Source organism: Gymnodraco acuticeps, unplaced genomic scaffold (assembly GCF_902827175.1).
Source record: "Gymnodraco acuticeps unplaced genomic scaffold, fGymAcu1.1, whole genome shotgun sequence".
NCBI lineage: Eukaryota > Metazoa > Chordata > Actinopteri > Perciformes > Bathydraconidae > Gymnodraco > Gymnodraco acuticeps.
In genome coordinates, this window is record NW_022991156.1 from 1 (window position 1) to 25,000 (window position 25,000).

General features: G+C 40.9%; 1 protein-coding gene across 1 annotated transcript in view; it reads left to right on the plus strand.

Annotated features, from left to right (window-relative positions):
* Nucleotides 1–1,117: 1,117 nt before the first annotated feature.
* LOC117560633 (leucine-rich repeat and calponin homology domain-containing protein 1-like) overlaps nt 1,118–25,000 on the plus strand; it is a gene marked incomplete at its 5' end in the record, with an annotated part of 46,403 nt that continues 22,520 nt past the window's right edge. The window contains 8 exon segments of the mRNA XM_034237567.1: nt 1,118–1,227; nt 2,735–2,805; nt 3,347–3,409; nt 5,871–5,942; nt 16,419–16,455; nt 20,684–20,756; nt 22,838–22,890; nt 22,892–22,952. Of these exon segments, the coding sequence (XP_034093458.1) occupies nt 1,118–1,227; nt 2,735–2,805; nt 3,347–3,409; nt 5,871–5,942; nt 16,419–16,455; nt 20,684–20,756; nt 22,838–22,890; nt 22,892–22,952 (540 nt within the window).

Consider the following 25,000-nt stretch of genomic DNA (forward strand, 5'->3'; position numbering starts at 1 on the left):
TGGGAGGACACAAACACACACACACAGACACACACATACAGACACACACATACACACACACACACACAAACACACACACACACACACACACACACACACACACGGGAGGACACAAACACACACACACACACACACATACAGACACACACATACACACACACACACGGGAGGACACAAACACACACACACACACACACATACAGACACACACATACACACACACACACACAAACACAGACACACGGGGGGGACACAAACACACATAGGCACACACAGAGAGACACACACAGACAAATACAGACACACACAGACACACACACATACACACACACAACACACAGACACACGGGGGGACACAAACAAACACACACACACACTCACACATACACACACACGGGGGGACACAGACACACGGACACACACACACACACACACACAGATACACACACACCCCACTGAGACACACACACTGACACACACATAGACACACAGAGACAGACACGGGGGGACACAAACACACACGCACACACACACATACACACGGACACACACAGACTCACGGACACACACAGACACAGACACACGGACACACACACACAGACACAGACACACGGACACACACACGTCCCCAGATACTGCGTTGAAATAGATTTCAATCAGCTTCAATCAGGTCAGAGCTGCTGAAGGTCACTCAGAAAACTTTTGTATTATTATTTGTCCTTAAAAGCTCCATATAGGGTGGAAAATCCAACAATATGAACACACTGTATTCAATATTAGCTCGTTGTTATTTACCCACATATTCAGAAGCTGTCGTTGCCTCCTTCAGGTAGATCCAGACCGCTCCAGCGTACTACATATTATTGACTTACAAATGATATATAAACAAATTATCTACCTAATTACACTACGCAGTATAAATCAGAATCATAAAACCTTTATTCGTCCCACAGAGGGGACATTTACACGTGTTACAGCAGAAAAGAGCCACAGACAGCTTCATGTTAACTAAGAAGCATGCTTACAAAAATATTAAAGATGAAAAACGTAAAGAAAATCACACAATTTACAAAATACACAATAAATAAATAAGCTGATGTTCCCGTCCCGTCTCCAGCAGACTGTGACTCGGTGCGTCTGATTGAAGAAAGCCCTACGGAGGCCCTGAAGGACCAAATCAACTTCAGAGACTCGGCGCTCAGCACACGCTTCGTCAACTACATCAAGGTAACATCTGTTCAATGACTTCTCTTTGGGTATCTGAGAAAAGACCATTTAGCACCTGGAGGAGGATAGAGGGGAAGACACATGGAGCAGAGGGGAAACCAGCTCTTTAAAGAATTACATTAAAGATGACCAAGTGAAGGAGGCAAGGAAGTGATGAAGGAGAGGAAAAGTTACATAAAGTCCTTATTAGCCACTTTCATACCCGTTATGGAAATAATTATCATAAGACGCCAATTAGTAACATACAGGACAAACCTCGATGTCTGTTTACCTTCTTTAAGGACACAGGCTGCTTAGCCAATAATGTTATTGTTCCCATTCTGTGACCGGTCAATACTGGGATACAGATGGTCTGTGTTGTGGGTACACTGGGACACTTCCTTCTCTGTATTTGTGGACTCCAAGGTGAAATCTTCGAGGTCATAAGTGTCCGACGCAAGTAGCTCAGTGTTCCCACACTGTTTAGGCTATCTCCTCAAATATGTTGTTTACTCTCTGCGAAACCAGTTAGATGGGCTGGCAAGAGAGAGGCTCTCCAGAATTGACGTGGCAACTCTACCGTGAAGTCAGAACCTCTGACTCTTGGATTTGTGATGTGAACACTCTGGTACCAACTCCAAATAAATCACAGTGGTTTGACATCAAAGCTCCGACTCTTCCCGTGTCTCCTTCCTGAGTCGGTGACTCCATTGCATGCTACACAGAAGTTTCCTCTACAATACCAAGTACTTTGCCGTACTTAGTGCCCCGGCACTTACTACCCCATGGAACTAAGAGCCGATCGCGTTCACACCGGAATAAGTTCCCTGGGGAAGGATTAGGCAAATGAAGCTTCTTCTTCTTCTTCTTCTTCTTCTGCTTTGGCTTTACTGGCAGGCCGCAAACCACTTCACGGCGTATACTGCCGCCCAAAGTCCCCGGCCGGAAGTCCCCGGAGTTGGGGAAGGCTTCAGTAGAAGCTGCTGGGACTCCCAGCAGCTTCTACTGAAGCCTTCTGAGTAAATCGCCAGAACGCCGACACCTCCTCATCTCCACCACTCCCATGTTTTATTTTGTGTTGCCATAAGTTAGTCTCTCTCCGTTGGTGCGCGGGGCGAATGCTAATGCTAATAATGCTAATGCCACAAATACAATGGCGTCTTCACAAAACTTTTCAGAGTTTTACGGGGCATGGTTTGCAATTCGCCCAGCCAATAGAAATTGGTACTTTTTTGGTACCACCTCTCAGCAGGCACTACAAATGGAGGTCAAAGTTCCCAGCACTAAGTACTCTTTTTGGTGTGAACGCGACATAAGGGGTACTAACGGAACTAAACGGGAAAAGTACGGGGAAAAGTACTCTGAACGCGCCTATTGTTCAGTTTGTGTATCAGAGAGGGCCGTAACGTCTCTGACTTTAGACCAATGGCTGAAGAGTCTGTGGGTCATGTCACGCTGCAGCTGGTGCTGATGTGTGTGTTTTAATGTGTGTGTGTGTGTGTGTGTGTGTTAATGTGTGTGTGTGCAGGGTCGGACAGCAGCAGACTTCGAGGAGCCTCTGAGGATAGAGGAAGACTCACACTGGCCCACAGAACAAATGTGAGTATTTGTATTATTTTTTTTATGTTGAAGGGATTTTCTATTCTTTTTTTAGTCTAAAAATAATCACAACATTTAATTTATATAATTATCTAAATTATGAATATAACTGATATAATTAATATGTATTTATATATGTATTAATTATTCAACATTGTTACTTTGTACACGCACGCACGCACACACACACACAGACAGACAGACAGACAGACAGACACACACACACACACACACACACACGAGTGAAATTAATTTAAAAAAGAGAGAAAAGGTAATAAGACATAGTTAAATTAACTAAATAACAGCAATTAATAAAAATAGTTATCCCTGATCTCAATATATTACACAAAATGAGTGTTAACAGAAACAAAGTTAGAAAAACCTGTTAAATTGTTCTTTATTGGTATATATTGTGTTTTTGTCATTGATTGTTTAGGGTAGTCATTAGTCAAATACAGTCAAAGAAACGCGCCTGACTTATAAATGACCATAGATAGTATATATATTATATAATGTTTATATATATATATTGTGTGTGCAGGTCAAAGCATGAGATGATCCACCAGCTGAAGGAAGCCGTGGAGCTGCTGCAGGACCCCAGCAGGTGAGAAACAATAACAACATATTTCATACTTTCTATTGTACTTTTACTACTGTTAGGGATTCATTTTGTCTTTACTCCTAAGTGTCAAAGAATAATTCTCCTTACTCCTAAGATATTTGACCTTTCGGCCTGTTGACGTTTTACGACGAAGCCGAAGTCTGTTATCTGTCTTAAGGAATGGGAACTGTCAGCTATTATACATTTTGAGTTTTATGACCGGTCAACTCTCGGTCACAAGAGCCATAAAGTCAAATAAGTAATTCAGTACCTCCAGGTGGTCACGTATTGGTCCCCCCAATATGTGAGTTGACTCTGAGTGAAGCTAATTAAAGGTCTGCCAAGATGAGAAGGGATTCAGAATTGACATGGCAACCCATCGGTGCAGTCAGAACTTTCTGCTGCTGTGACTTGTGATATGAATTCTCCGGCCGATGCTTGTAATAAACTGCCAGTGTTTGACATCAGAACTCCTGCTCGTCCCGTGTCTCTCTGAGTCCTGACTCTCCATTGCTACAGAAGTTTCCCTTACAACTACTATAAAGTATGTTTGAATCCTTTGGTTTGTAAGTAAAGGAGATATTAAAGGTTATTCAAGCCTATATTACATTACATTACATTTAGCTGACGCTTTTATCCAAAGCGACTTACAATAAGTGCGTTCGACCAACAAAATACAAACTTGAAGAAAACAGAATCATAAAGTACATCAGGTTTCATAGAGCAAAACATTTCAAGTGCTACTCAACTGGCTTTAGGTAAGCCAGTCCTTTATTAGTATATAAGTGCTTTGTTAATAGTTCTAACGCTGGAAGTGGAGTCGAAAGAGATGAGTTTTCAGTTTGCGCCGGAAGATGTGCAAGCTATCTGCTGTCCTGATGTCAATGAGGAGCTCATTCCACCATCTTGGAGCCAGGATAGCAAACCCACGTGTTTTCGCCGATGGGAACTTGGGTCCCCCTCGCAGCGAGGGTGCAGCGAGTCGTTTTAAAAGTTATATATAGCAACTATTTAAGGTCATTAAAAGCCTTAACATTTGTCGGAAAACTACAAAATTAGGTAAGACTCATCACGAGGCGCTGAGTCATGTTTCAGCACAGAGGACACTGGGGTTTAATGAGAGCCAAATGTCTCTTGTTGTTGTTGTTGTTGTTGTTGGGTTGTCTTGAAGTATCTTTGTAATTACATTTTTTTATCATTTCATATTCCAGCTATTCCTCAAAAAACATGTTTTGGATATCATGCCATTCAAATTTTAAATTGACATTTTATACATTTTAAGAAATTGTAGTTTTTGTATTAACCACCCCAAGCTTCCATAAGTGGGTCAATGCATTTCCTATGGATCCTCTGGGGGGAGGGGGAGGAGCTGTGGATTGTTGTTGTTTCTTAGGGTCAAAAACTCATAACTTAAAATGAAAGTGTTTAGTTTATTTAATAAAAGAGCACATGTTCAATGTGAAAAGTGACAATAGATAGATTAGTTGCAATTTGGTGCTATAAATATGTATTATTAAAAAAACAAATAAATTAAAAAAAACAACAACAAAAAAAAAACACTTGAATTTCAGGGGGGGCGCGGGGCTTTACAATATAAGGGAAGGTTAGGGTCGGGGGTATAGGACTATCAAACTTGATCAACCGGCATGGATTGATGGGGGGGGGGGCTATGAGTAGACAAGAGGAGAAGAGATGAGTTTTGAAAAGGGACTGGAATACTGTGAGGGTCTCAGAATAGCGGAGATCTTTGCATCGGTATGTTCAAAACGCTTTTTTCAAAATGTAATTTTTTTTCTAAAATTATAAATAGTGAAAAATGTAATATAAAATATTTTATAGTGTGAACCAAAATATTATACTAAATATTATACAAGTGATTTTTCTTAACAAAAATGACAATAATGGCATAAAAACACATATTATTCTAATACGGGTCCTTTTTGACCCACTTATGGAAGAGTGTAGGGTCCAGTCAGTCGTGCATCTAAGGCAGGGGGGTCAAACTCAATTTCATTGGCCGGTTGTAACTATATAAATATATAATATATAAAATGATTTATTATATTACATTATTGCCTCTGAATTTGATTATTATGGGATAGGATAATAACTTAGTAATTAACTACGTCTGAAAGCAGAAGTCCAGGGCAAACCATTGCAAGTCTCTTCAGTGCTCATGTCACAAAACGAGATGCATTGTGGGACATGTAGTTTATGGGCAACGTGCTTCTGTAAATCAGCATGTAACCGTATAATAAACGTATTATATTCTTTGCAAGCTCTTGCGGGGCCACATCAAATGAAGTCGCGGGCCGGATTTGGCCCCCGGGCCTTAAGTTTGACACCCCAGATCTAAGGGTAACGCTTTTATAGTGAAAATATCGAATGAGTACATGTTTGCTCTTCATGGCACCTGTCTTACTGTTTACACACTCTGAAAAATGTAATATTTGTTGTTAATCAGAGCGGAGCAGGACGACGTGTCTGGAGTTCAGCTCTACCCCGTGGAGATGGTCAATGTGGAGGAGTCTCTCAAGTAAGACTTCATGGGAAACACTCACTACTGTGTTTAAAGTGAATATTATCACAATATTATGTGTGTAAAATAAAGCCTATTCTGTGTTTTATTTTTGATTTTGATCACATTTCAACTTCAGTGTACATATACATATGTAGTTAAATAGTTGTACAGAGTGGTCCTTCTTTCTTTCTTTTTCTTGACAAGACAACAACAATAAGCACACAAGAACATGGGGTGTTTTCTTTACAATATAAAACATTGACAGTATAGATCCTTAAATAAAATATTCAAACAGTTCGACAAAAGAAGGGCGTATCGGGGTAATATACACTTTCCATTTCTCCCAAATGTCCTCAAATCTGTTCCTGGAGCCTCAAAGAGAAGGGTGTTCTTTCCATTACAAAGATTTCGTAAATGATATCGTACCAATCATCTATAGATGGGCTGTTTGGTTTGAGCCAATTCTTTGTGATTGCTTTCCTGGCGGCTGCACTCAACATCCCAAACAAGTATTTTGTTTTAATATTTGTGGATGTTGAGTGCAGGAAACCAAAGAGGAGTTCATCCCAATTAAAATAAATGTTTTTTCCAAATATGATGACAATTTCTTTATAAACCTTATGCCAAAAGGTATTTACTACTGGGCAATCCCAGAGCACGTGGTAATGGTTTGCTTCCTGGGAGCCACAATTCCTCCAGCAGCTGGGAGAACCAGCATGGTGAGACTGCTGAGCGGGCGTGATAACAAATCTAGTGAGACTCTTCCAGGCGAACGCTCTCCATGAGGAGGAGCTTGTTATTCTCCATTGGAATCCACAATAGTTGTTCCAGATTTCCTCTGGAATACAACTGTTAGTTTCCCTTTCCCATTTTAGTTTTATGTATATGGTACTTGTTTTTTTAATCTCCTGGAGTCCCTTATATATTCTTGATATCACTTTGAGCCCTGAATCTGTACCATATGCACCAATAAATACTTTCAGTAAGTTGTTTTCGAACGCCCTCTGGTTCTCTAGCAGAGAACTGTTCATGTGGTGGCGTACCTGAAGGAATCTGAAAAAGTCACTGTTATTTCGCCCATGTTGTATTTTCAACGTTTGAAAATGGTTCAGTGTCCCCCGATTAAAAAAAGTACAGTAGGAAGAGAGGCCCCATCCCTTATAACTTGCGTCTAGCTTACTCGGGGTAAAGTCGAGATCATGGGAGCACCATTTCAGGATCTTTATCTCTTCAAGCAAGCCACTCTTTGTTATAACCTTTAACCATGTTTTCAGAGTCAGATTGATCCACTTATTACCCGTTTCCATTAGGTTTTTAATGAGTCTTGTATCCCCTAATCGTGCCTGTATTGGAACTGCCCCGGACACCCTCTCTTCAATTTCTTTCCATCTTGCTTGGTAATCTGATTTACACCAACAGAACAAAATCCTCAATTGGGCCGATATATAATAGTCTCTTAAACAGGAGAGTGCAACACCTCCCTTGTTCTTCGCCAATTGAAGAGTTTGAAATCGTATTCTCGGTTTTTTTCCCTGCCGAATGTAGCGCGAAATTAACATGTCCCATTCGTTGAATTGTTTATCTGTTATTTCTATCGGAAGAGTTTGAAACAAATATAATATCCTATGCAAGACATTCATTTGAACTGATTCAATTCGTGATTCAAAACTTAATATTGGAATTAAATTCCATCTCTTTATGTCTTCCTTAATTTTTTTAATCAACAGATTAAAATTCAAGTCATACAATTTTGTGAGGTCTTTTGGGATGTTAACTCCGAGGTATTTGATGTGATCCAGATCCCAGTTTAATTGGATATTCGACTTTAGAATCTGGCCAGGCCTAGAATTAAAAGTTAATATTTGGGTCTTTTGAATATTCAATTTGTAACCTGAGACGGAGCTAAAGTCATCTAGGAATGCTAATAATTTCAAGATTGAGCTCTCGGGGTTTGACAAGTGAATTAAAAGGTCATCCGCAAATAATGACATTTTATGTTCTCTGCCTTGTATTTTTATGCCAGCAACATTATTTTCCTGACTAACCCCCTGGCTTAAAGCCTCAATAAATATTGCAAATAATAATGTACTTATTGGACAGCCTTGTCTGGTCCCTCTTTCCAGGCCGAATGATGCGGATATGTCCCCATTTATTTTTATTTTTGCCCTTGGGTCATTATAAAGTGCTTGTATGGTTCTAATAAACGATGGGTGAAATCCAAATGTCTCTAATGTTCTATACAAGAATTCCCAATTGACTCGATCGAAAGCCTTGTCCGCATCAAGACTCAATAATACTGCCTCAATTTTATTTTTAGTTATATGTTCAATCACATGTAAGGTTCGCCGGATGTTATCTTTGGTCTGCCTTTGCTGAATGAAACCTGTCTGGTCTAGACTTATTATCCGGGGGAGGATCTTATCAAGTCTCTTTGCTAAAATATGGGTACAAATCTTATAGTCTTGATTCAATACACTTATCGGACGATAATTCCCACATTCAAGTTTATCTTTACCCTCTTTTGGAATCAGGGAAATCACCGCTTCTTTCCAAGAACAACATTACACAGCATAAACTCTCTGTGGTTTCTAGAAGTAACATTATAATTGTAACTGAATGTTTCTATTAGAGCAGCAGTACTTATCAGGTGTCCTGACGGCGGTATGCATGGAGCCGTTCCTTAAAGCCCTGGTTGGTGCGTGTAGTGCCCTGGTTTCCTCGCTTTTCACTGGATCGCCAAGTCATCCGGCTGATCTGGTCCAAAAGGGAGGTTGTCTTTTTCACCACGGTCACTGGAATTGCCCTCTTTGCCATGTCCAGCGTTGCTTCCTCCACCGAGCCGTAGACCACCGTACCTTCCTCGTAAAACACTCTTAATCGGGCGGGGAATGGCGTTTGGAATCGTATATTTCTTCCCTTGAGCGCAGCTTTTGCTTCTGCATATTCCCTCCGCTTCCTCAATACCTCCGGTGCATGGTCCAGTTGGATCCTTTTCCCTTGGAAGTCAAATCCTTTTTTCTGCCAAGCTCTTTTCAGGACATCTTCCTTCACCGCGTAGCTTGAAAACTTAACCACGATTGATCTTGGAGAGGCTTCATTCGGGGGTTTCGGTGCCAGCGCCCCAGGTAAAAAAATAGTATACTTTAGTGTATTAGAAATATAATGTAAGTGTACAAAAGTGTATACAAGTATACTTCTACTTTTTGTGCTTAATTGAAAGTATGTTTAAAATGTACTTTTAAAAAGTACAATTCAAAATAGATGTAATTTAGTTCAATTTTAATGTACTAAATATAAATATAATATTTCTGAAATACTTAAAGTGGTATTTCAGTGTGCTTATTAAAAGTGTACTTGAAACTAAGTGTATTGTGAATTGCAAGTAAGTACACTTTCGCTATACGTATCGCAAATACTTATAGTAGTCATTAAGTATACTTATCGAAAGTACAATTCTTTTTTTACTATTTTGTAATACCCTATTAGCATGCTTTAATAACAAGTACTTAAATACACTTCATTCGAAATGTATTTAAGTACTCTTCTAAAAAGTGCACTTTAATATACGTTTTTCTTAATTTGTACTTCATTGTACTTTTAAAAAGTATATTAACTTGCAAATACTTACGGTGGTACGTTAGTTTACTTTTGAAAAGTTCAATATTTGCAAGTCATTTGTAATACACTATTAGTATGCTTGATTTAAGTAGACTTGAATTTCACTCCATTAGAAGTGTACATAAGTATACTTACAAACAGTGCACTTTAATGTTAGTTCATTTTAAACTGTACTTCAGTGTACTTTGTTTGTAAGTGTTTATTTTATAACACTTGTGAATAGTGTACTTTGTTTACACCTCTGGGAAGTGTATAGGTCTGGACTATTACCATCATGTATTAATGCACAAAGACTTACTTGACAGAAGGCACTTTATGTACGTCAGGTTCAGAACAGGTTCCTAAAACACATTGGTACATCACATTCAACATTCTACTACAGGTGTGTACTTAACAAGTCAATCTACTAGGGATTCGTACATTACAAAATACTAGTAAGTAGAACATCAAAATGACATAATTCATTGTGCACAGAATTGGAAATTAGTACACTTATTTTCCCATTATAGGCTCATTATTTAATCTCATTTGTTATCCGGTGACTTACATCAAGCCTATAGTCTGAATCAGTTCTTGAGGCTTCCTTGATGTCCAGTCAAATCAGTCTCGTTCAACGTTGTTTGGTAGAGGGATAACATATATCTTCTCCCTCGACTTAATCATGACACATTTGCATGTCAATGAGTCTGGATGTATGGCATACACATTGTTGCACTCAGACACTTCATACATGAAGCTTGATGCAATATGAAGTGTTGTGTCTCTGCACAGCTTCCTTCCAGACTTCAGAAACTCCTTGACCAAAACACAGTGTATTGTACCAGAAACTACCAAGCTCAGAACTCTGATAAGCGTCCCATTCTGCAGCTCTACAACAGAGTTCTTTCCTTTCTGAAGGCGGCTGTTTGTGTCCGAGTGATACAGTATTCCATTCACAATGACACGGTAGTAGTAGGAAGCTTGTCTCACTCTGACACCTAGTAGTTCCTCTATTGCAGAGGTACGTCGACCGCGGGGGCAATGCTGGTAGATCGCGAGTCATTCATAAAAAAAGGTTTTGATCCCTCCTCCCTTGGCCTCCCTGCCACTTAATTCAGGAGTTTACTTGATTGACAGAAAAAGCGACCTATCGCTTTCCAGTCTGTTAACCCAGAATGCAAAGCGATACAAAATCAGTCAAGTGCCGGGAAAACTCAAATTAAGTTAAAGAGACAAACAAGAGACAAACAAAAAAATTAGTGCGGGACCGAGCAAGAAGCTAAAGACAAACCACTTCCACCCAGAATGGGAGGAAGAATATTTGTTGTGATGTCACATTCAAAGGTTATTTGCCTTATTGGTAAAGCAAGCGTCGCTCTGCCAAAGAAAGGTAACGTGGAGAGGCATTATCGGAGTGTTCACAAGGCTGACAGCGACTTCCCTCCGAGTAGCGAGTTGAGAAAGAGAAAGGTCATGTATTATTGCAACACAAACATGATCTCGCAGTCTTAGTGTCGCCAACTCGTTTCTAACATGCAAAAAGACAAACAAATGCGTCTATGGTCGGTGTATTTTTGACCTTTCCAATCGAGACGAGATCTCTCTCTCCCGTCTGTGCGCGAGGGGGCGGGGCAGTTTACACACACGCGGCTGCTACATGCAGCAACACACGGAGGGGATGGCGGAGAGAAGCGCTCCAAGGTGTGGTTAAATGTTACCCGTCTTGAGGCGGACAATGCTCGTTGCCAAGAGTGTTCAGCATGTGAGGGCGGTAACACGAGCAATGTGTCTAAACATTTAGCAAAAGTGCACCACATGCAGACGGAGGAATGCACCGGGTTCGACTGTCTTTCTAGCAGCTCTGCAGCCCCATCCATGAGTAACGTTTCCACGTCAGGTGTTATGTATGCTAGCAGCAACACACGGAGTTAACTACATTATACAAACATGGGTTAATGATTAGAGGTAACAGAGTTACTCTTTATTTTGTTAAAGGAATGCTCCACTCATTAGATAATTAATCAAAACTTCAGGATTTAGTGAAACATTATGTTTAAACCATACCCTGAAGAAATCAGCGATATTCCCCGGTAAATAATGATTTTATAGCTCTTTTTTATCAAAACCTGTATATTCCGTCAGGCCGCTGCCATTTTGCCCATTTTCAGTAGTCACGTGATGGTCGTGACGTCATCCATGTGTTCACTTTGTAAACACACAAAAACATGGCGAAGTTTTGAGCAATATGAAGAGATTGGATGGGGGAATTCAGCCATACAGGTTCGAGCCTACTTAGTACTACTTAGTAGATACAATGATTTTGATTACTAGATATGTATGCATGTAGTACCACCCTTGCTAGCGATTCCCTCTCTAGTTTAGCATACTCAGCCTCGTTGTCCCTGGCCCTAGAACCACGATTTTATGGGGCAGGAAAAACTGGGGGAAAATACCCACTAGCCGGTACCACGTTATATGGAAAGGCCACCAAAAACTGGCCTGGCCTGGATGCTAAAGGACGTTTAAACGGGGCTACCCGCTGCAATGGAAATGCGCTATAACATACCTTATTCTTACTCCGAGCACTACTTCTGGTCCTCCGTCGCTTCACACTTGCAGAGGGCGATTTCTCAACTGGCCGAACTGGTGTCCTGGTCGGTGATGACACCAGAAAGACCGATGGTACTGCATCTCCATTAAGTAATGGTTGTTCAATAAATCCCATGTTATGTTTTATCATACTCTCAGAGTAGTCGTCCAGAAACTTGAAATGTTCGCTGCATACATGCGCCTGTGGATCTTTCGGTTCGGGCCGGCCACATTTCGCTAGCCACTGCCTCCGAACGTACTTCCTACGCTTACCTTTTGGCAACAGATGGAACCGAGCATTCCGTGGGTTGTTCCTATCAGAATTGTGGCAATGTTTCGCGATACAATGAGGCATATTTGAAGAGAGTAACTACAGTAAATAACATGAACATCAACGTGTCCTCGAAACCAAACGCATGGTTCACGTCACGTCCGGTAAAATGGCGCCGCCCACAGTGTTGATGTTATTTCGGTAATTAATCAGTTTAAAATCACTGATAACGTCATCGGATAAAAAAAAAAAAAAGAGAGACTGGCAGAGACTGGTCTGTTTTATCGGATGATAATTATTTAAAAATGAGTGTCATGAGCATACCATTCCTTTAAAGTTTCCGCACGTTTCAGTTATTGTTTGAAATTGAGCAGCCAGACTACAACAATTCAACATGTCTCTGCTGGACCTACCAACATTTGGACTGTTCTATTTCCCAGAGTTAGAGTAGAACATACATCTATCATAAAGGATGTAAACAGGGCTGCAAAAGTTACAGTTACCTGCATGGAAGACCTCGGTTTGGACCACGGCTGGATAGAGGTGATTTGGCCTGCCAAACGTCGACCGCAAAAGGGGTCGAAGCCAGTTGCAGACAAATTGCTGTTCGTAGGAGGTAAGTTAAAAATACAAATTAAATGATTCTGAAAAAATCTTTATAACGTTGGCTAACTTTGGCTATAGTCTCTCTAGAAATGTAACTGATAACTTAATGCTAGTAGAAAGAGTTGCTTTATTGTCTAGCTAACTAGCTTGCTAGCTAACGTTAGCTTGAGTCCAATTATGAAGCTCTATTCAGTAAAAATGTGTATAAGGTGGTGGTAAATTATAACGTTAACATATGTTCAAATTAGGGGTGTGGGATATTTATCTCTTAGATAATATCTTAATTGTGATTTTCACATATGCAAATAAGGACTTGTGAGCTCCTGCAGGCACTGAAAGACGTGCGGGTTTATTCATTTTTGTTTTAAATGCTAACGCACTTTAGCACAGAATTCAAAATAAAGATACCCTTATTACTTATCGAAATTGCACATACAATATATCCGATTAAAGCTCTACCTGCAATAATTTGAATGAAGTTGTGAAGTAACATTCATGAATTCCCACATATATTTTGAGACCCGACTTCCCACATGTTACAAATTTGAAAATAAACTATCTAGCCTATTGCATTTATACAACAGTAAACAAATGCAAAAGAAAGCGTAATTTCAGAAAAGCAGGACAGTTGGAATGCACCATGGTCAATCATAGTATTTAGTATTTTGCGGTTGACACTATTTTATGTCTGAATTTGTTATTTACACCTGGATACTTTTTTATACCCACTTTTTAGAGATGCCAAGATTGGTGGCTACCATGAAGACAGCACTGGACAACATTTCAGGGTCGTCCTCATCAGGATCTTGTTCCAGTAGTGGCCACGGTGACTCCCAGCAAACTGGCCGCAATACTGGCAGTAATGACTTGGTATGACCTACATAGTAATGATACTCTATTGCTATTGTTCTATACAAAATTAATCACTGCGGATCAATGGAATTGTATTTTCACACCCTTGAAGCCAAGACGAGAGCTGCCCCACATAATATACAGAAGTGTACTCGAGTACTGTTTGAGTACACCTTGACTTGATTACGGGGGAAGGCTGTGGTAGAGCAGGTCAGCTACCAATCGGAAGGTCGGTGGTTCGATCGCCACCGGCAGCCATGCGCTGTTGTGTCCCTGAGCAAGACACCTAACCCCAAATTGCTCAGAATGCTGTGCATTGGTGTGTGGATGTGAGTGAATGTGTTACCTCTGATGGTTTATCTTCCGCCATCAGTGTATGAATGTGTGTGAATGTGATATGTGGTGTAAAAGCGCTTTGAGAAGTCTGCTGACCAGATAAAGCGCTCAACAAGTACAGTCCATTTACCATTACAAATATGTTTTGTTGCCATTAGAAATACACTTGCATGACTAGTATATTATATCTCCAGTGTGTTTAAAATATAGCAAAGCATTCAAGTTCATTTGATGGTACAGGTACAATATTTGTAATTTATCTTGTTTTAATCCGCCTCTTTGTTTTTACAGATGTTCCTAGGCAACTCCTCCGTCCAGGTCTCCACACGCCTCTTCCACAGATTAGGCAACAGAAGGATGTCTCTCTTTGCCCAGGAGCTAGCAACGCTAATCTTTGGGAAAGAGACCCTGGCGAAGTCTACCCTTACTGGGAAGGTGAAAACCGCAGAGACCCTTGACCCGGAGAAAGTCAATGCCATTATAGGTACAGATATTCTGTATTAATGTTATCATTATGAATGGATTTCAATCTAATATATTGTCTATATTATCAAGTATTAAATCCCATGCTTCCTTCTTGTTTTGTAAGACACCGTGAAAGAAAAATGTCCGGGCACCGAGGTGAGTGCGATCCGGGCCCTGCTGCGGAGGAAATGCAACAACGAGAGATATACAAGCAACGTTACTCCTCACTGATGGTCACCCTTTAGTTTATATAGACTTTGCAAGTTAGTTAGTCAGCTTAGCTATCATGTTTTGTTAATTGTTCAATTTAGTATAAACACGTTTTTTGGTTTGTTGTTGTTTTTATGTCATTAAAATTATGTTTTTCTCATAATTGAAGTGCAATTTGTCATGAAACAGAATAGCACACTTGGTGTGTACTTAAGTGGTATCTGGAAGTAGCTTAAAGTGTATGAAGTATAATAGTGATGTATTGTAAGTATGCTTCTGTAACACATAACCCAGTACTTGCAGTGGTAACATTATTGTAAAATACACTTCTATTCTAGTATAAGCAGTGATACCATACACTTCTACATTATAGTATAATAACATTATACTTAAAATACATGGATTTATGGTGCTTAAATTGTGATAGAACCTTACTATAAATACATTTTTATTAACATAATAGCACAATTTAAAAGTATTAAATACAGTCAGAAAGTGCATTTGAAGTTAATTGGAAATATAACAGGTGTGCTTGAATGAGTATGATAATAGTATGTTGAAAACACACTTATGAATTACTATGAATTGAGCTGAATGCCCTTTTATGTATATTTCCAACACACTGGTGATACAATACAATTATACTTAAAGCATGTTTCAAATGCACACAAATGCCCTTTTAAGTATATTTCCAACACACTGGTGATATAATACAATTGTGCTTAAAGTGTGTTTCGAATGCACATAAATCATGATTTTAACTGGTGTACTTTAGTACACTCAAAGTTTACAAAAAGTTGTGCCAATTTAGCACACTATTTACACTTCAAGTATACTCAACTAATGATTAAGTAGTACTCCAGTACTACTTGAGTACACTTTAGTATACTTGAATGTGACCAAAATAGCACATTTATCTAAAAGTGTACTTAGTACATTCTTCTAAAAGTATAATTTAAGCATACTATTTATGCTAAATATCTCGATATTTAGGGCGGTGGAGGGGGGAAGCTCCAAACTTTTTGTCAGCAAATCTTCCACGAAAGCGATTACTGATGCCGTGCCTTCTTCTGCTCCTTCTTTTACCCCGTGTATTCTGACATTTTCACGTCGCGATCGCCCCTCCAAATCAGTCAGCTTTGCCTCCGTTTGCATCTGAAGCTTTACCAGCTCCGTCAGAATGTCCTCTGATGACTGGATTCTGGTCTCAGCACCGTTAATTCGCTCCTCTGCTTCTTCCACTCTTTTGCCGATTTTACTAATGTCCTCTTTTATGCCGCTCAGCTGTTGACCGAAGTCTTTTCTAAGTTCTCGTAGCTCCTTCAAGATTAAAGCCAAGTTGGATTCACCGTTGGGCTCTGATTCAGAGTCCGGCTGCGTGTCGTCCATGTTGCTAATGCTGCTAGCTCGAGACAGTTGACCTTCTTCGTTTTCCTGGTTATTCGAGTTAAAACGGGCAACTTTGAATTCTCACTATCGGGAGCCTGTCACGCTATGCTGCGATCCCCATGCCTGCTAGACCGGAAGCCCATTCTGTGTTTTAAATGTTGTATTTCTCTCCGCAGTGGGCAGGACAGCGATGACGGCGGTGGCACACCGAAGGTAAAGAGTTCACATCTTCAATATTAGAAACAGCATCAGCGAGATCTCACACCACTTAGATACACTCTCCACTCATACTGGCTCTGATCCTCCTGAAGTTAAAACATATCTCTTTAAGAAACAAAGCTCCTGTGTAAGGTCATTTAAAGCTATACGTTTGTAAGTAATGTAGCAGCATATTAAGGTCATTTAAAGCCTAATTGTTGAAGATTCAAAGCGACTATATGAGGATATTAAAAGCCTAAACGTTAGTAAGTTATACAACTATTTAAGGAAAATTAAAGCCTTATAATTGACCTTAAACAAAGCAGCTGTTCAAGGTCAATTGAAGCTTTAATGTATGTCATATAAACCCATAAACCGTCATTTAAAAACAGCAACTTTATGAGATTAATATGTAAGTAAAAAAAAGAACTATATAATGTTAATTAAATCGGTACTATTTAAGTTCACTAAAACCCTATAGGTTAGTTAGTTATATAGCATTTATATAAAGTTATTTGAGGCTTATATTTAAAGTCTGTACGTTCATAAGTAACACTACGATAAATAGTGATTCAGAGCCTATAAGTTAGTAAGTATATGGCTACTATGTGTACTATTACTACTATAAGGTTTTTACTGTTTAAATCCTGTACGTTAAGGAACTATTTAAGGTCCTTTTTAAAAGCCTACAAATGTGTAAGTTGACTTCCAAATAAGGTGATTTTAAAGTCTATTTGTGAGAAACAGAGCAAATATTTAAAGGTTCCATGTCATGCTTTTCTGGTTCTTACCCGTCCCCTTGTGTGTTATGATGGTTTTTATGCATGTAAACGGTGTGCAGAGTCAAACCCCTCAAAGTACACCCTGTAGCGAGTAAAACTCTAACACAACTACCTCCCCAAAACGCCTCGTTGGAGATACGTCACTGTCCATTGTTTACTTCCTGGGTATTGTGACGTGGGAATGGCCAGTAGCCGCGCCCAGAGCTATGACGCGATACGGTCATGCGTTACCCAGAACCAAATGGACCAATCCGTGGAGCCGTTATGTTACGTCCGCGGAGCCGTTACGTCCGCGGAGCCGTTACGTTAAGCCCCCGCTGATTGGTCCAAATTGACCAATCCACAGACTTCCTCACACACTCAGTGCAAGCAGCTCTGCTGATCTCTCCTCCCGGGCTGCAGGCTGATAACAGACAGTTGGGATCGCGGCGACATTCTCTCTGCAGACCCGTTCTCTCTGCAGACCCATTCTCTCTGCAGACCCATTCTCTCTGCAGACCCATTCTCTCTGCAGACCCATTCTCTCTGCAGACCCATTCTCCCTGCAGACCCATTCTCTCTGCAGACCCATTCTCTCTGCAGACCCATTCTCTCTGCAGACCCATTCTCTCTGCAGACCCATTCTCTCTGCAGACCCATTCTCTCTGCAGACCCATTCTCTCTGCAGACCCATTCTCTCTGCAGACCCATTCTCTCTGCAGACCCATTCTCTCTGCAGACCCATTCTCTCTGCAGACCCATTCTCTCTGCAGACCCATTCTCACAGCGTTTATCAACCTTTTTCTTACTCAATATCAAGCCACACTTATTGTGTTTACTTCGGCTGTGACTTAGTGTGTGCTCAGGGTGAATTTAGCTGTGTATCGCTAAACAAGGAAACGACACCTCCAAGGAGCTCAGCGCGATTCACAACGTCCCGACCAATCAGAGCCCACTGTGCTCACAGGGAGGGTGGGGGCTGGAGCTATTGGAGCTACAACGAGCCGTTAAAGGCAGAGAGTGAAATTCAGTGAATACACGTAGTTTACAGAGATGCTGTTTGAGGAACCAATGTGAGTTTGGAACATTGCACAATATAAATCTTAGACCCTCCAGAAAAACGCGGGCAAAAATCCTTGATTATGCGATCAAACATGCGGGGGTTTATGTGATTTTATGCGGTGAAATTGCGGGAAGTTGTGAAATATGCGGAAAGTAGCGAAATATGCGCAAAAAATAAATATTGGGATGTCTTATTTATTTATTCTCTCTCACACACAACCTGCCACTAACGTTAAACCCCTTTACTATACAATTAAACACATTCAATGTTTATTTATTGTAAAAGCAATTGGGCTATTTTAATCACACTCTCTCTCTCTCACACACACACTTCTCCGCCTCATTCTGTTTTCATTTACTTGTTCGTTATCTGACCAGCTTCAATCTTGTAGGCTTCTCACCTCGTTTCTTGTAGCCCTCAAAGGGTTGTGGAGGTCGATGCCTCGGTGAACGTGAGTTGTTTGGCTTTCTTGTCCGCAGCAGCAGAAAGCATTTTCGAATGTTTGAATGAATCAAAGTGGTCGTCACCGTCGATGTTCTCTTATGCTCCAACACAGTTGCACGGGGTGCAGAATAGTTTCCCCCCACTTTCGTGCAAGACATCGGGGAACTGCTTTGCCTTTAGCAGAAATGTTCGTCGGTAAATGAGATGGATTACATTTTTTCATCTTGGTGTTTTCTCTCTCATGTGAGCTCCACACGTTCACTCTACGGTGTTGTTTACCTTCTGTGATGCGCGAGCTGATGACGTTGCGTCATCATCATCATCACTTCACGTCAAGACGAGTTAACTTTTTTTTCTTCTCAACTTTGTGTGGAAAAATGCGGGGATTATGCGCCTTTTGATAAATATGCGGCCTTTTAAAAATCTGCGCCATTTTGCTGATTATGCGGTAAATTCTGCCATCGCAGAATCGCGTTTTTCTGGAGGGTCTAAATCTATTCTAGTAGACCTCAACATGACAATGGCCATGACATGGGTCCTTTAAGCTAATTTAAGGCCAATAAGATTGTAAGTAAGAAATCAACTCTTTAAGTAATTTAAGGCCCTTTTGTTATATATAACTTTACAATTTAAGGACATTCAAACCCTAAAGGAAGAGACAAAGCAGCTATTTAAGAAAACTCAAAGCCTATACGTTTGTTATTAACTAATTAATTAACCTATAAGTATGTAAGTAACAAAGTATATGGTACTTGAAAGCCTTAACAGGTGGAGGTAAACTACATTTTAAGGTAATTTGAAGCATATATAAGTTATTTAAAGCCTATACATTTGAAATATAGCAGCTTATAAGTTGATTTAAAGACTATAAGTAACTACGTAAATCATCTATATAAGGTTATTTAAACCCTATAAGATTCTAAGTAACAAAGCAGCTATTTAAGAAAATGTAAGCCTATAATGAACTCATTAATTAACCCATTAGAAAGTAAATTACAAAGCAAATGTATATGGTAATTGAAAGCCTTAACATGTGTAGGTAATTTCAAGCCCATACATTTGAAATATAGCAGCTATATAAGTTCATTTAAACCCTATACGTTTGTAATTAACTAATGAATTAACCTATAAGCACGTAAGTAACACAGTATATGGTAATTGAAGCCTAAACAGGTGGAGGTAAACTACATTTGAAGGTTATTTAAAGCCTATATATTTGAAATAAAGCAGCTCTATAAGTTGATTTAAAGACTATAAGTAACTATTAGAGAGCAGCTCTTTAAGGTGACTGCGTGTGTGTCAGCGTTCGGACGAGGGTGTGTGTGAGTTCCAGAGAAAGAGGAAGATGATTTTGCAGAAGGCCAGAGGTCACACTCAGCTCGCATGTCGGGAGTTTGAGTTGCACATGTCCGTCAAGGTAAACACAGCTGGAGTTAGGATTTAACTGCAGTAAACTTAGCGTGTGTGTGTGTGTGTCAGTAAGCTGTCCGCATCGTTATTAACGGCAACACGTCATCCAGCTGCAAGATGCACATGTGGAGAGGCTGAGGAAGTGTGTATTCATGGCTACTCGTGCGTCAAAAGCTCTTTAGAAACACGTTTTTATTTGTGTTTAAAGATTCCTGTGTAGTTTTGTAATTGTTCCATACCTGAGGACCTCTGCAAACCTCACTGAAGCTGGTACATTTACTGAGTTAGCTTTGTTTCTGTAAAAGGGACCATCATTTCCTCTTAATTGTTGAGGTCCAGACGTATAAAGTAGCATAACATTGGAAGTACAATAACCTCAAAACTCTACAGTACTTCAGTAAATGTACTTTCCAGCGCTGTTAACTGTACGTTTGTTAGTCTGTGTGTCTGCAAACATCTCTCTGTGAAGCACAGGATATCTGTTAAACAAATCATACAATAAATCGTAAAATGATTGTTAGTTACTGAGAGACTGACCGTGTTGTTTCCTTCTCTGTTTCTGCAGCATCACGACAGATATCCGGGCTGCGGACCTCCATCTTTCTCCAGCCCTGTGTTCGGACTGAAGCCCCGCTCAGGTGAGTCCATCTGGGCTGAGAGGGGGGGTCAGACACCTGGGCTAAACCATCTGGGCTGAGAGACGGGGGGTCAGACACCTGGGCTAAACCATCTGGGCTGAGAGACGGGGGGTCAGACACCTGGGCTAAACCTTCTGGGCGGGGGGGTCAGACAGCTGGGCTAAACCATCTGGGATGAGAGAGGGAGGTCAGACACCTGGGCTAAACCATCTGGGATGAGAGAGGGAGGTCAGACACCTGGACTAAACCATCTGGGATGAGACAAGGGGGGTCAGACACCTAGGCTAAACCATCTGGGAAGAGACAGGGGGGGTCAGACACCTGGGCTAAACCATCTGGGATGAGACAGGGGGGTTCAGACACCTGGGCTAAACCATCTGGGATGAGACAGGGGGGTTCAGACACCTGGGCTAAACCATCTGGGAAGAGACAGGGGGGGTCAGACACCTGGGCTAAACCATCTGGGATGAGACAGAGAGGTTCAGACACCTGGGCTAAACCTTCTGGGCTGAGACGGGGGGGGGTCAGACACCTGAGCTAAACCATCTGGGATGAGAGAGGGAGGTCAGACACCTGGGCTAAACCATCTGGGATGAGAGAGGGGGGTTCAGACACCTGGGCTAAACCATCTGGGATGAGACAGGGGGGGTCAGACACCTGAGCTAAACCATCTGGGATGAGAGAGGGAGGTCAGACACCTGGGCTAAACCTTCTGGGCTGAGACGGGGGGGGTCAGACACCTGAGCTAAACCATCTGGGATGAGAGAGGGAGGCCAGACACCTGGGCTAAACCATCTGGGCTGAGACGGGGGGGGGGGGGGGGGGGGTCAGACACCTGGGCTAAACCATCTGGGCTGAGACGGGGGGGGGGGGGGGGGGTCAGACACCTGGGCTAAACCATCTGTGGAAACAGGGTTAATGCTGACGAGGAGCTCCTTAAATGTTGGATTGTGTTTGTTATAAGAAAAGTATATATATAGTTTTTTGGGGGATTGTCCTACGATAAGATTCCAATTTGGGAAATGTTTGCGTCGCAGCAGCATACAAAGACAAGGCATTGTACATTGTACAACAATCCACAATGTAAACATCTCAAATAGAAATAAAATAGCATTACAAAAGTAGAAAATATGCAGTCATGCAGTGCCTTTTACATTATGGTTTTAATCTTAATAGGCTGCAGAATCTCATATATTACCGTTAAAGAATTATACATGATGGCATAGTAAGAAGATCAGAAACCAAAGAAAAACAACAAAAAATGATAATTAAAACAACACAATACGTCCCTATAAACCATGTTACATGTTGTTTATTCAGTCACACATTTCTTCGTTTTAAGGTAAAGTTAAGCCAAGTTTTCAGCAGCTATAATGCACAAAAACACTCAGAATAAACCATATTTGTAGTCTTTTATCTTGAACTATATTGAATCATAATGTAGTGAAGTAAAATGTTAAATAATACTTAGGAAATGTTGTTGAGAAAAAGCTAAAAATTCCAAATACTGAATTAGCGTACCGTAGAATTGCTAACGCAGAGCTAGTGCTAGCATGGAGGCTATGCTAACGCTATATAAAGCTAGCAGTCAACGCAGCTTCATGTTCAGTGTTTCCTCCGCTGCGTGTGTAGAGCTTCAGTCCCATGCTTTTCATAATTTTATTTTTTAGAGCTAGCTAGCAGCCTTTTTGTTTGACTAACTGACAGAAATGTTGCTAACTGCTAACGATGCTACCCTGATGCTAACAGCATGTGGAGGTGATGTGTAATGTGATCTGCCACTAATCTTTATTTTGTTTTTGTGCTGTTTTGTGTTCTCATCTCCCCTCTTTTCCACACTCTCCTTTTATATACCTTCTCAATCATCCCTCCTCTGTGTGATCTGCTGCATGTTGTGATTGTATTTTGAAAATCCCGTGATCTTCCTGCATGTGTATCAACCTTGTTTAAAAAATCTCCCTGGTGTGTGTGTTTTCTCGTGGAATGACTATGGCCTTGCTGTATTTAAACCACCATTGGTCCCCACACACACTTCACGCCCCACTTCCTGCACCTGATGACACCCACACTTCCTGTTTTAGCCCCGCCCTCGCTGCCCTGCTCGCCTCCTACTTCCTGTCTCGCCCCCCCCCTTCCTCTCGCAGGCCTCCCCCCTCCGTAGAGATTCAGCGGGTCACGATGGAGGCGTTCAGCGCGGTAGGTTCCTTAAAAAACTCTGCAGACCATCAACGTTTTGCAGAATCTAAAATCACCTTTAGGGGTCCCACAAAGGGGGGACACATTTGCATCAGAGTATAGAAAAGCAGAGGTGGGTACAATTAGTACAATTATTAAATAACATAATCAAATCCTCTAATATTAAATATGATGTTCAGTTGAACCCGCTTGTGTCCCCTCAGGCTGCTAAATAACAAAAATGGAAACGGCTGAAACACCAACTCCAGGCTTCAGGACTATAGTCCGCAAACCAATGAGTGTAAGGGTGTTTCTCAATGTCGAGGACGCTTCCTTGGTAGGACATGTCTTCCGAGTCAGGTCCTTCAGAGGCTAGGCAAGAATCCTTCCTGGCATTCGGAGAACGAAGAGTGGAACAGGCTAGCAAGTGTGCAGGTGTGCGTCATATGAGAGGCCCCCGCCTTACATTTTGCGCCAAAGATTTTGGAAATTGGTCCGTGCGCAAAGCATTGTGGGGATTTTAAGACTGCGGAGGATACACTGGTGCATCCTCGAAATTTCCCGCAACGAAGGACTCAGTCCTCGGTAGAATTCCAAGGAGTCTGGACATTGGAACAGTCCTTCGACGGGATTCGATGACGTAGCATCCTTGAAATAGTGGCTCTGGAGCATCCTTCCTTGACATTGAGAAACACCCTCAGAGTTTAGATTCAACGTCTATACGCTCTGCAAACTCTCATCTTTATCGAGCTCAAAGGGTTTTCTGACAGATTGAACGGTTTACCTAATATCACCGTTTACGTGTTGTGTATAATTGTGTGAGCTGTTTGAGTATGTTCAGCAGCTTCAGTGTAGATATGTCAATGAAAATCTGAAGTCCTAGGCTCCTCCAATAGAGCAACATCAGGGGGTCCGCGGGGTCTTACAAAGTATTACAAGTTGATAAATACATTTTGCGAAAATTAAGGCTATTAAAAAGTATTAAACTGCATTTCCCAAGGTATTACATTTTGTAGCTTGTTTTCAATAAGTATATAAATGGTCCAGAGAGGTTGTATTCTACAGTCTGCCTGAATGTAATCATGGCGTAGGTGTGTAGTGTGATTCTGTGTAGTTTATTGATGGCATCCCGTTGGGTCTGACGTCATCTGAACAGGACATCGCGCGCTCACTGCTTGATAGCGCGAAGGTCCGTTTACGCCGGTTGTTAAACAACATCGTTATGGGGAAATGCAAGTCGGCGTTTGAGGTCTTAAAGTGTATGGAAAGTATGGGCATAGATATGTCTCATAATTATTTGTGTGAACATAAAAATAATTTGTGTGTAAATATGTGATTTGTAAATGTAAAACAACATCCACAAATGCATTTAAAAGATTTGCAAACTCACAAATACATTTGCAAGTGTAAAACGGATCTGCAAATACGCTAAATATGTTCACAAATAAAAAAAGATCTGTGAATATCTCTTTAACATTTACACCTTTCGATCAGGCATTTGTGAATCCATTTTGTATTTGTGGACCAAAAATGCGCTTGTGGATCTCAAATCTCTGTTCACGGATCTCAAATCTCTGTTCACGGATCTCAAATCTCTGTTCACGGATCGTCTTTTTACACACACGGAATTTTGAGACATATTTTCCGCCGGTCTCGGCTAAAATCTACTCGTGTCACTCGGTTATTTTCGGAAACCACGTGATGGCCTGCTGATGACGACATTTCCGCATGATTTCAAAGTAAGAGCATGATGGTTTGTTTAATGCTCTGTTTTTGTATTATAATGAACAGCGGAACGTTAGATGCATTCTTCATCACCATCATCATCATCATGTTATAGTGATACAGTTAGTTTGTGTTATTGGTTCAATATAGCATATATCGAGCACTTTCGTTGATGTTGAAGTGCAGGCTATACGCCACGTTTGGGTCCCGGGGGGAGCAGCTGGCAGCGAAACAGATGAAACTCTTTCTTCATTGTTTGTTGTGTATTCAGTCAAGCGGGTCGAAGTTACAAAGCACTTCACATCTTATTAATCGGCCTAATTGTACCTTACCAGTGCAGTAAT